The 12,926-nt window shown below is 34.4% G+C and overlaps 1 protein-coding gene across 4 annotated transcripts in view; it reads left to right on the forward strand.

Annotated features, from left to right (window-relative positions):
- The window catches only part of ptch1 (patched 1), a 151,606-nt gene that overhangs the window by 52,498 nt on the left and 86,182 nt on the right, over positions 1-12,926 (forward strand). For all 4 annotated transcript variants that reach the window (XM_051929659.1, XM_051929660.1, XM_028805342.2 and 1 more), the window contains exons 3-6: positions 6,643-6,832; positions 7,796-7,865; positions 7,985-8,076; positions 10,685-10,883. In XM_051929659.1, the coding sequence (XP_051785619.1) occupies positions 6,643-6,832; positions 7,796-7,865; positions 7,985-8,076; positions 10,685-10,883 (551 nt within the window). The remainder of the gene's footprint in view (positions 1-6,642; positions 6,833-7,795; positions 7,866-7,984; positions 8,077-10,684; positions 10,884-12,926) is intronic.

Below are 12,926 nucleotides of genomic sequence, written 5' to 3' on the forward strand. Positions count from 1 at the left end.
TTCTTCCAGAACTGCCAAGTCAAACTAGCAGTTAGTGCTGTGTAGGCAATATGACCAAGGCAGGAGGCAATTGCTGTGCAACTACTGTATGTGCCAGTATAAAAGTAAAATGTTGCACTTCCTTACAGTGTTGCTGCCATTTCTTATTTCTCTTTTTAGATAGCAGTTTTTTTTTATCCACTTCTGCTATATATGCTATCCAATTAAGTACAGAAAAACAGTCAAATTACCCAGATCACATCTTTAAAATATTAATATCCTCTGCCAGTTGATATTTTGACAATTTGATAAGTGCAGGATTCTCTTCAATTCAACTGTAAGAAGAAAGTGAAAGCTGTGTCTAATTATATATCAAGTGGCCATTGAAAATATGTTTACATAGATCAGAGGTTAAAAAAAGAAAGGGTGCAGTTGTATGTACCTGTTGGCTACTACTGGTATAACAGAGTGCTGAAAATAGAATAACCACACAAACCATCATATTTGCCTCAAAACGAGTATCAGTGTATTACCATTTCCATATTTAACTTCAGTATTTTCATATCCACACTTTTTCCTATTCCATTTAATTTTACTTTATTTCATGTTATACACCAGTCAGCCACAACATTAAAAACAAGGAGAAGTGAAGTGAATAAAACTTATTGTCTTGTTACAATGACACTTGTTGAGGGGTGGGATGTATTAGGCAGTATGTGAACAACCAGTTCTTGTAGGTGGTTTGTTGGAAGCATAAAGATCTGAGTGACTTTGACCAGGGCCAATTTGTGAGAGCTAAATGACTGGGTCAGAGCATCTCCAAAACGGCAGTTCTTATGGGATGTTCCCAGGTGTGCATTCATTAGTACCCACCAAAAGTGGCCCATAGGAAGGACAACTGGTGAACTGATTACAGGGTCTTGGGAGCTCAAACATCATAGTAACTCCCAAGTCAGAAGTTTTCTGTCTTTTAAATTTTTTTGTCATTCTGGTGTGTGTTCAGACCATAGTGTATGAGTATATATATTTTTTTCTATCTATTTATTTATTTTAAAGAACATCTGTAAAAATAAAATACATTTCCCCCTGGGGACAAATGAAGTTCTATTTAACTATCAATGGATTGGGATTTAAAGGTAGCCCGTGTGGTCTGATACCACAGAACAGCTACTGTAGCACAAATTGCTAAAAATGTTAATGCTGGCCATTAGAAAAAGCTGTCAGAACACACAGTGCATCGCAGATTGCTTAATCCTGTCCACCACTGAAAAGAGCATAAAATGGGCATGTGAGCATTATAACTGAACCACAGAGCAATGGAAGAAGGTGGCCTGGTCTGATGAATCACATTTTCTTATAGATCATATGGACGATCAGGTGTGTGTACATTGTTTACCTGGGGAACAGATGGTAGCAGGATGCACTGTGGGAAGAAGGCAAATCGGTGGAGGCAGTGTTATGCACTGGGCAATGTTTTTCATGTGGATGTTACTTTGACAGGTACCATCTACATAAAGACTGATGCTGACCACATACACCCCTTTGTGGTAACAGTATTTCTTGATGGCAGTGGACTCTTTCAACAGGATAATGCACCCTGGCACACTGCAAAAATGTTCAGTAATGGTTTCAGGAAAATGACAAAGAGTTACAGATGTTGACTTGACCTCCGAATTCCCCAGATATCAATCTGATCGAGCGCCAGTGGGAAGTGCTGGAAAAACAAGTCCAATCCATGGAAGCCCCATCTTGCAAATTACAGGACTTAAAGGATCTGCTACTAACGTCTTTGTGCCAGATACCACAGGACACCTTCACAGGTCGTTTTAAGTTCATGCCTTGACAGGTGTCCGCAACAGCATGAAAGTGACTCTCATGGTATTAGGCAGGAAGGTTTTAATGTTGTGTCTTATCAGTGTATACTGTGCGTTTCGAGCAGAATCTATAATTGAAAAAGTATCTCTACATGTACCAGCTATGTACAGTATGCGTATGTCCGTATGTCACCCATGATAAATGCTAAGAGGATAAAGGCTCTCTGAACCTTAACTTTTTAACACATTTCTAGTAGTGTAATGGTCCACTTGCCCTCCTCTCTAGCACTCTCTTTTCTCATCTTCTCTCTCTCTCTCTCTCTCTCTCTCTCTCTCTCTCTCTCTCTCTCTCTCTCTCTCTCTCTCACTCTCTTTCTTTCTGTCTCTCTCTGTCTCCCATTTTTGTTTTGCTGAAGGGATGGCAGGAAGGAACCCTCCAGGTATTCCTGATTCCATGAGGATTTAGTAACCCCTAAGGAGTCAGGTTTCTTGTAGATTTTTGGACTAGTTTTCTTAAAGGACCATCTTAGTCCATATGCTTCTGCTCAGGAACTGTGTGCTGTCATGCAACAGGTTAGAGGGTTATGACAATTCTCCTGCTTATCCTCTTGTAGTACATTGCTAAAAAGACAACATGGTTTAAGTCAGTGTACTTAAATCTTTTTTGCGTCCTCTCACTAACCTACTTGAATTCTGTACGACACTTGTCTACCAGGCAACCCATCAAAAGGAATACTTAAACTAAGCATATAATATTTCAAACATACTTTTGACAGTAGAAGTCATAATTTAAGTAATGACACTGATTGTATATTTCAAGCAGCTCCACATCTTAAAAGAAAAAAATGTCTCCTTTTCAAATGTATATTGGCCATGCTTATGGTTAAGTAAATTAAGGAATCCTTAAATTTATGCAAATGAGTAGGCAAGTCACATAACACCAGGAATTCCATTGCAATGACATCCTCTTAACACACATCAACATGTGGTCTTTTAGCAATCCCACAGATGACGTATAGTCCTGGAGCACCACTGGCTCATATCACCACAGTGTTGTAAGAGACGCTGCTGTTTTTTTGTTTTTTGCCAAAAGCATTTAGGCTGTGCAGTGTCTCCTCCCTTTATGCTTGTATTCATTCTAGCCATTTGCACAAGACACATTGGCATAGCAACAATATTTCATTATGTTATTATATCATTATATTAATATTGTGTGTATAGCTCTGGATCTTGCACTTACAGTATGTAATAGTTTGCAATTTATTTTTAACTGTTTTGTTGTAGTATTTTATGTTCTTTGTTGCTTCTGGAGGAAATAAATTTCCCTTTGGAAATCAATAAACCAGAAATAATTGTTAGGTTAGTGTTCCTTACCCAAAATATTGACAATAAATACTATGTTTTTGCTTTGAAAGAACCGTATATAAATGTTTTTGGGGGGATTATGGGCAACTACTGTATATGTTTTGGTTTTCATGATTTATTCGTTCAGTTAAATAGGTTTTTTATTCTTATTTTGTTTTTCGGACTTTGCCAACGAATTCTTTCTTAAAACTGCATATAATTGTTATTCAATTTGTTTAATAATTTAAATGCAACAATATGAAAGTAAAAAATGAAATTGTGAAAAATAAACTTAATAACAAGTGGAGGTCAGAATAAAATATAATACAAGAATATTTTTTTGTTTCTTTCTTCCTTCTCTCCCTACAGTAAAAGTGTGCTCTTAGAATAAATGAGTTAGTTCATGTTAGTTCAAGTGTTTGTTTCTGTGTAAATGTCCATACCAAGTAAATTCTGTATTGTAGTTTTGCCAGTTTGTGGTGTTGTAATTTCTCCACCAGTTAAAATAATTATTAAACAAAAACTAAGATAGTTTAGTTAAATATCTCCTTCTGTTAACTGCAGTTTTCAGTAAAAGCTGTACTGGGGGCTGTTCAAACTGGTGATTAGTGCAGCAGCACTGAAATCCTGTTTTCCCTTTCTTAGTAAATTGCTGTTTTCAATGGTTTCCAAAGCATTAAAAATTCTGCTCTTGAGACAGACCCTTGACATATGGATTACTTTCCTAAATACAACAAAGATACATTTCAATGTATATTTGTTAAGTATTGGGTAAATGTATGAAGCATTTTTTTAACTGCAAATTTCAATCTTGAACTGCAGATGGGTAAAATAATAGGTCTGTCTTTCATGTTTTATCTTCTCAACAAAGCTTTGTGATACTAACCTGCACCAATCTTTAATTAGCAGACCTACAAAAAGGAAATTTTTACAACAATATTTTAAATGGAATTAAAGTACAGTAGCTAAACACTTTTGCAAAAGCAGATCAGTCTACTGACAAGCACATAATTTAGAGCTCCAGAGGCAGAGAGGGTAAACATTGACATAACTTTAATTCCTTATTACCTACAACAGTGACAACAATAAATAATAAGAAAAAGAGGTTGAAATAATAATCATTTTGGTGACAGTTACAGTGTAAAAGCAATCTAGTATTCACTCTGACAATCATTTATTGAAACTAAGCACAGAGTATGATTGCTAAGCTGAACACAGGTTTGGAAAAGTGTGCCTTTCGACAGTTGTGAAATTAAGGAGAAGGCATGGAATTACAGTGAGTACAAAAGACACAATATAGTTTTCATCTCCAAACTTCTGATTAGGTCTAGTTTTATATGGAAAAGGCTGTTTCTGTTTTTGATGTCCAACATTTAATGTTAAAAAGTTACTGAATGAGCAAAATACAGTAGCTGCACTGTAGTCCGATGTGGTAACGTGCTACTTGGCTAACATGTTAGCTATTCTCCACTTTCCTAATTGTCCTAACAGTCTGGTGAGGTGTTTGTCATGATTATTTGTTATTTTTCGGTTTGTTTTTGTGAAAGGATTATCGGTTAGCTGCCTGTTTTATATGTCCTGATAATATTTGCATATGAGTTGTTTAATAATAAAGAGTAAGATATTTTTCTAGAACATTTTCATATAAATTGTCACAAACTTGACAAAGAGCCATAGCAAGGTTTGGGGCAGCCACCCATATATTATTTCCTGGCTGCAAAATTGAGACAAGTGATAGCACTGATCTGCACAAAGAGGAGTCCAAAACAGAACTGAGGGGATAGGGGAAAGGTGGAGGCTTTTAAAGGCCAGTATAGGAAATGACATCAAAGGGGCCTGTACCGGAAGGGTCTTCATCCATAGGCTTGGGCCCGGAAGTGACATCAGAGGGGCTGGAACCAAAAAGGTCTTCATCCATAGGTTTGGACCTAGAAGTGACGTCAACAGGGCCAGGCAGAATTTCCCGTGAACGGTCTGCAGAAAAGCAAGAAAAAGAATCGGTGCACTCTGCCACATCACGGTCTGGCTCGGAAGTGCCCTCATTCAAGCCCTTTAGCTGACTCCCACGCACACTTGTGTGACAATATATGTTAAATAAGATTCCATGTGCACCTCAAAAATGAACTGCTTACAACTAGTTCATTATTTTTATAATAGTCCATATTGTTCTTTTTTCCCACTAGTGAGATATTAGAAAGCCAAAATGATTTGTAATTTAGTATCTGCCAGTAATATAGAAACAGTCATTTTAAAAATTAGTAATTATGTTTTGGTATTCGTAGTGATGAATTGCATACAGATGTTTGTGGGAAGATTCAATACATGAAAAGTCAAGTTGCTTTGAACAACCCTTTTGGATTATCCATTCTTTGAAAATCTTGTATGAAGGAGCTTGACTTGTATGTTAGGTTTAGAACCGCCTGTGCAAATATTGTTAAAGGCTGGACAGACGACTTGGCATTTCCTGATGACTGTATCTATGAGAGATACCTGTGCACAAAAATAACATTATATGCAAATAGCTGAAATCATACACTGCCACTTGCCACATGAAATGCTTTACCATTATCCAACTGTGCATCTGCCTTATATCTGTACGCTGCTGCTGATGCAAAGAATCTTGGATAGGTATCTGTATTTTGGAGAGCGTTTTACAAGGTATTTCTTGTGCTGAAGCAGTTCCTTAATATTTTTATGGTGGTTTCTGACCATCATGACATTTGTGTGCTTAAGGAGGCTCTTTTTGAAGTTACAGGTAAGTGAGTAGTGCAAAATTCATTTATACTTAGCCAAAATTGTATAATTGATACTAGATCATTTTTTTCAGCTTCCCAAATGTCACAGGTAGACTGCATTTATGCAAATAATGGCCCTGCCAAGACCAGTAAAGGTTGACTATGTATATTACAAATCATTCCACGGTTTCACTGTTTCACATGCATAAATATTGCACAGCCCATAATTATTCACCTTGAAAAAGTTTCTTTTGTTACCTCATTTTAAGAATAACTGCAAATGTGAAAAAGGGAAATCTAGTCTCCATAATCTTGTATAATATGAAATTGACTTTTGTTATACCAGTATTCTCACTGGTGATAACAAGTAATAGCTTTGTTAGAAAAGTAATTTTTGCTCCAAGATTCGGTAATCCAAGAAGCAATCATGGTCATGAATAAATAAGTACAAACAAAGAAAAACTAGTAATACAAATGTTTTAAAATAATATTTTTATCAGAAAAAAGACCAACACCACAGCACAGTAAACATTTTTCTGCATGTTGTTATGGTATTTGATTAAATGTCAACTTTTAAAGAAGGTACAGTATCTGATTTTGTTTAAAATTGGACAGGAAGATAAGACTAGCATTTTGTGAATTATGAAATATGTTTAATGTGACTATAAAAAATATGTTTGTGAATTGATGTTCAGTTGTTGTTTAATGGTTTGCTCTTAAAATATGCCATGTTTAGTGACATTAACAGAAAAGTGTTTTTTTTCCTTCAGTTGGAGGAAGAGTTAACCAGGAGTTAAAATATACACGACAAAAGATTGGTGAAGAGGCTATGTTTAATCCTCAACTTATGATACAGACAGCTTTGGAAGAAGGAGCAAATGTATTAACAGTTGAAGCACTGAGACAGCACCTAGACTCTGCAATACAAGCCAGTAGAGTCCATGTTTACATGTATAATAGGTGAGGAAAAATTTCTGTAATCTTGTTAAAGAACTTTCATCTTCCTCTTAATCAGAGGTTAATAAAATATAAAAAATCCAGTCCAATAAAATAAATACTATGACTTACCATTAGCATTTAACAAACATATTTTTATGTATTTACTTTATGGCTAATTTCCACTTTGAAACAGAAGGAGGATTTATAAATACTGTATTCTATATTTTAATGTGTAATTATTGCCTTTGACCTTGTTAGTGTTCGTTGCCTGACACAATACATTATTGTATAATACATTTCACGGCTGCATGTGTAAGTTTCTGCCCCAGTTGGTAACAGTAAATTTCACTGATACAAAAGTAATAAATGTACTTTTAAATTTTTCAAAAATAAAGCATTTTGCTTGCTTTCTTCTTCTTTGATTTTTTTTTGGAAGCCTGAGTCTATAATTAGACTCTTTCTTTTAGCCAATAGGAATATTCTTTTGAGAAATCAGTTGTGCAAAACAGTGTCCTGTGGTAAACTGCTATCTAGTCTAGGACTTTTACTCTCTCATATCTGGTAATGTTAGTTTTTATTCTGGCAATCTGTCATCCAGAAGTTGGAATAAATTGGTCCAAAAATTAAATTAATGATGTTCATAGGTAAATATATAATATAGGCTTTTCATTTCAGACCACTTTGAAATTAAACACTTACCTACATCGTCCATATTCCTGTTTTCTGCAGGTGGATATTGTAAAATGCTTTTAAAATGCTTAATATTAATTAATCTCTATTAAAAGCTTTAAAATTTAAGATTATTAAATTGCTAAATGCATATTTGATTTATTGTGAGAAATCAATGTTTGTTTATTCATACAAATGGAATTTGTGCAAACTAACATAACCATTAATTTATCAGCCATAAGGATTGGACTTGTAACTCTGCACATTAAACATCTCCTTCACCATGAAAGTACTATTTTTCTTTCTATTTCTTAGGCAGTGGAAATTGGAACATCTGTGTTACAAATCAGGGGAGCTTATAACAGAAGCAGTTTTCATGGATCAGGTAAACAGCCTGTCTCATAAGACATCTTTTTTTTATCTGATTTGTCAAATTTATAAAAAAACAAATTTATGAAAATCTTACGTAAAATCTTACTATTTTGTTCTGTTTATTTCATATAGATTATTGAGAACTTGTATCCTTGTTTAATAATCACACCATTGGATTGCTTTTGGGAAGGTGCAAAGTTACAGTCAGGAACTGCTTATTTGCCGTAAGTAAATATTAAATCTAATTACCTTGTCACTATGCTTTATTGATGTGATTTCACAATCCATACAGAAGCTCTGTTTTTGAAATTCTATAAAATACATGAAACGTTACATTCATAGCCACATATTAGGCTTAGTCCACACTAATATGGATTAATTTGAAACCTTTTTATTTTTCAAAACTTTCCATCAAAATGATTATTTTCAGAATGTTTTGTAAAAGTATTTCAACATAAATATTTGCTATTAGGCATGTGCAGTTGGTGTGCCAAGAGTTTATTTTTTTCTTAAGGAGCAACTATAAAGTAGAAATGCAAAACGTACAAAGAAAAAATAGACAAAGTACATCTGTTTTATAGGATACAAACAAGCATAAGGTAGCCAAAGCCTTGGAAAATACAAACTGGGTAACCTAACAAATAAATACAGTGAGTACAAATACAATACAAAATATTAGAGTGCTATGAGATGCAGTTGCCATTGGTTGATGCAGAGAAGTTAGCAATGAACTATCCCCACTGTAAAGATGAGTACACATAGGGAATTGTCATAACAGAACTGGTCTCTGCTGATCACATGACAATAAAACGGCTGTGTGTTCCTCATTCACACTGCCATTTATAAATAGTATTTTGGAAAAGATTTGTTTTTGCTATTTAAAATCCCATTTCATTTAGAATGTAAGGCCAGAATAAATTAAAAAACAAATTTATCCATGTTAGTGTGGACTACGCCTAGGTGTTCACATGAAGAATTGATTTTAATTCTTTTTACCAGTTTTTTTATACAGTGTTTGGTTTGTATTGACAATATTATGATTCATTTTATCTCACTGTTATAATCTGAGCAATTCCACCATTAATATTCTGCCTGTAAAACTTCAGATTCTTTAACCTGTTTCTGAGCAAATTAATGCATTTTTTGTTATGCCATTAAATACCATTATTGTATACAGTATATATTCCATGAAAGTGAAGAGAATTGTGTTACTGCAGGAAAATGGAAAAAAAATTGTGTCATTATAGCAAAAGCTGAAATTTGTAATAAAGTTAACCTTGAAGAAAGTGCATTGTCCATCCTCAGGTATTTTAAAGGCAAAATTTACGTCCACTAAATAGTGAAGGAAATGCTTGAGTTAAGAGAAAGTTGTAATGGGTGGAAATTGAATTTGGATTTTTTGTTTAAAAAGTAAGCGTACTAAACATCTCACCATGATCACAACCAGTGTGGTGCTGTGTATTGGTTCATAGATCACACTGTAGTACCTCTTGCTTCACGCTCTGACTCTGAAGCACCCACAGCATCCCCTGGTTATGACAGACTAAAAGTTATATGTCAGAAACCTGTGTTTTGGTGAGAAGAACTTGTATGTCAGATTTTAAGCCTGTGGCTTGATAATCAAATCTGTACATGAATAACAAGCAAATAAACAAACACTGTGCTTTGTAGATATAAAAATTCCCATTTTTTTTATACTTTCAGTATGTTATTTTTTAAAATCAGTCATAACAAACTTTATTATACTTGGATTAATATATTGTTTAGGTTGTTAAGGAAAAAGTACTTTTTAAGGAATCTTAATAAATATGTATTATCTGCCTGTAATTCGCGTCAGTAACCTTTTGTTCTTAAATTCTTGCATGAATTGTGTTTCATAAATCAAAAGTAACTTTTACTAATAGAATGTTTCAATAAATTTGTCTTCGTCAGTCTGATGCTCATATTGTTGTGCTTGCTCACTCCTGAAATTCTCCCAAAAAGCCTATTATTGCATTAGTTGGCATATGCAGATATTCTAGTTAATTATTCACAAGTTAGGATGTGGGCTATTGTCTTCATTACTGGATTTCTATGCTTGTGCAACAGTAATTTACAGCAGCATCTTCAATCTTACAGAGACCAGTTTTAGGTAGTTAATAGGGATTTTGTGTTTTATGGTTGGGAGACTTGGAATAATGACTCAAGCATGGTTAAGCAGATACAATGTGGTTGGAACCACAAAGTAAGCCAGCCAAAAGTCTTTCTGATTGGACAGCATCAGGGAAGGATTGAAAGCAAAGGAAGAAAAAAAGGTGGCGACAAAAGACAGTTTCTTGGTTTGTAGCCAAGCTGTTGGGGAGCTTGAAGAGGTAAGGTATCATTAGTGGTAATAAAGGTCAGCTATTTTGATTGACTTCATTGGGGAAAGCAGTTATTAAAACATGTAGGCTGTAATTTGATACTATCCACCAACTTCTAGTTTTCTAACTCACTCTTTTTTTACTGTCTGTGGTAGGTCTTAACAGTCTTAAATGAAAGGATTTCTCTAAAAAAGTTATAATTTTATTTTACATTTAACTGGTAAAATGTCAGCAGAATAGCTTTTATTGTTTCCAAGGCTTGATGAAAAATGGCAGTAAATGAGTTCTAAATATAAAAAAGATTTTTCTATCTTAACTCCTGTGTGTTCAATAATGAGTCATCTAATTAGTTGTACAGGCAAGATATTACAGTTATATAAAGTATACATGCCAACATATAAGTGATTAATTAACACTTTTATTTACTTACAACATATTAGTAGGTTTTGAATATTTTTAAAGGGTTTTTGTTCTTGGTTACTTTTATCAGAGGTAAACCACCAATGCAGTGGACAAATTTTGACCCTCTGGAGTTTTTGGAAGAGTTGAAGATCTTGAAGTATGAAGTTGACAGCTGGGAGAAAATGCTGAAAAAGGCAAAGGTTGGACATGGGTACATGGACCGTCCCTGCTTAAACCCTCGAGACCCTGACTGCCCAATGACAGCCCCAAACAAGAATTCAACTCGAGTGAGTGTCTTTTTTTGTTAAGACAGTTACAGAGCTATTTATTTACTTGTACATATGTACATATCTCAGATATGTACAGGTTAGACTGATTATTGCATCAAATTGATCCATGAATGACGGTGATGGTTTAATGCGTCATATGATGGATTGTCACCACATCCAGGTTTATGTTTCTAACTTGAACCTCATATTGCATGGGTAAGCACTAGTCAACTGCAAATGCTGTATTTGAATAGGCAAGGCCAGAAATGGATGAAGGGATGAGTACATTTAAATACAATTCAGTTAATTAATACTCTTATTTTAATTTCTCTTTGCCTAACAAAACATTTAAAATACTGTTTTCAAATAATCCTGCAACTTTGCTAATGGTCATGCAAAAAAATAGATGAAGTGTGGATATTTTGTGTTACAAATAATCGAACTTTGGTATAACTGTTGTTTGGTTTTTTTTCAGTCACTGAATAAAAGTTTGTTAGTTTCAAAATTTTCAGGGGCTTCGTATCTTTCTAAATGGGAGATAATCAAAACATATTTGGACTCCAAATTAACCAAACTAGGTGTTTGGAAATTTATTTAAAATAAAAGGAAAATATTTCTCTCATATTCCCTTAATTTAGATGTGAATGTCTTCGCTGTGCAGTTGTTGTGCTGTGCACTATTCTGCCACTTTTATATCTTGTGGAATGTGTTATGTATTAAGGCATGATTTAGGATATAACTAAACTTTGCTATTTAAAAGTAAAAATAAAATGCATTATGACTGATGCAAACTTTAACATATCACAAGTCTACAATTTAGAAAAAAATTCTGGTAGTTGGAATGACTAATAGGATGAAAAATGCAGTAGTCCTGACAAATCAATATCAGTATGTAAAGGCAAATATTAAGGTGAAAAATAATGACCTGCGTTTAGGATCATTACATATTGTTTTAGAGCACAGAATTATGAAAACAACCCTTTGGTAGAATCTGCACCATTTTCCTGAACTGCATCTTTAAAGTTTCAGCTCCGAAAATACATGAAATTCAAATATAAGTCAAATTTCATGTCTGTTGCTAATTCATATTTTCAGTATCTGCAGTTATATTTTGACTGATCAAAAAGCAGGGCTACAGACAGAAAAAAAAATTTGGGAGCCATTGGCTCCTAAACCCAAAATATTTAGGAGCCAAATGCTTTTTTTGGGAGCCATAATCTCTACCGCATGCCAAATGTGAAATAAACAAATAATATTTACTTGTATTGTTTATTTGTTTCTTCGGTCTACCTCAAACTGCCTTTCCTTTCTCCTATCTGAGCTATTTGACCTGCCTACTAGTGTCCCCTGCAAGGTCTTATAAATAATAATAAGAGAAGAATAAATGACACATAAATGTGAACAGTGCAAATGTTTACTAATAAGCAATACTTCAAGTCCAGAGTCTTATACACAACATGTGTAAGGAACACTGAAAATATCTTACACATAATAACACAAGAATTAATACAATAACAAACATTACAAACAATAATTTCTGAAATAATCATTTCGCAATGAGTGTACAAATATAAAGAAATTAATTACTCTTCAAGTTCACTGTCACTAACCATTACAATGTCAGCATCATTAGGCCAGCCAGTATACTTTGGTCTGCGCTTTTTTTTTGCTGGATGACAACCAGCCCTTTACACTGGGCTCTGGGTCAAAAAGTTCAAGTGTAGGGCCCTCTGTACTGATCCTTACCAAGTCTTCCAGTGTTTCTACACTTAGGGAGTTGCACACTTTTGATTTTATTCTGTTTTGTGCTGAAAATCCTCGCTCGCACTGAGCTGCAGATATCGGAAGCACCAGCATTATTTCGACTAAGTGAAGCAGATTTTTAAAATCTGTACAGAATGGCTCCTTGCTCAGCATCACTGTCCATAGGTCACCGTAAGTCTTATCCATAAACTGACCCTTCACTAATATTTTCAACATTAGCCATTCCTTCTGCACAGCTGTGACATCACAGCCATTGTTTGATAAGAGCTCCCTGTACCATGTAACAAGTGTGTCTAA

Source organism: Erpetoichthys calabaricus, chromosome 7 (assembly GCF_900747795.2).
Source record: "Erpetoichthys calabaricus chromosome 7, fErpCal1.3, whole genome shotgun sequence".
Classification (NCBI taxonomy): Eukaryota; Metazoa; Chordata; class Cladistia; order Polypteriformes; family Polypteridae; genus Erpetoichthys; species Erpetoichthys calabaricus.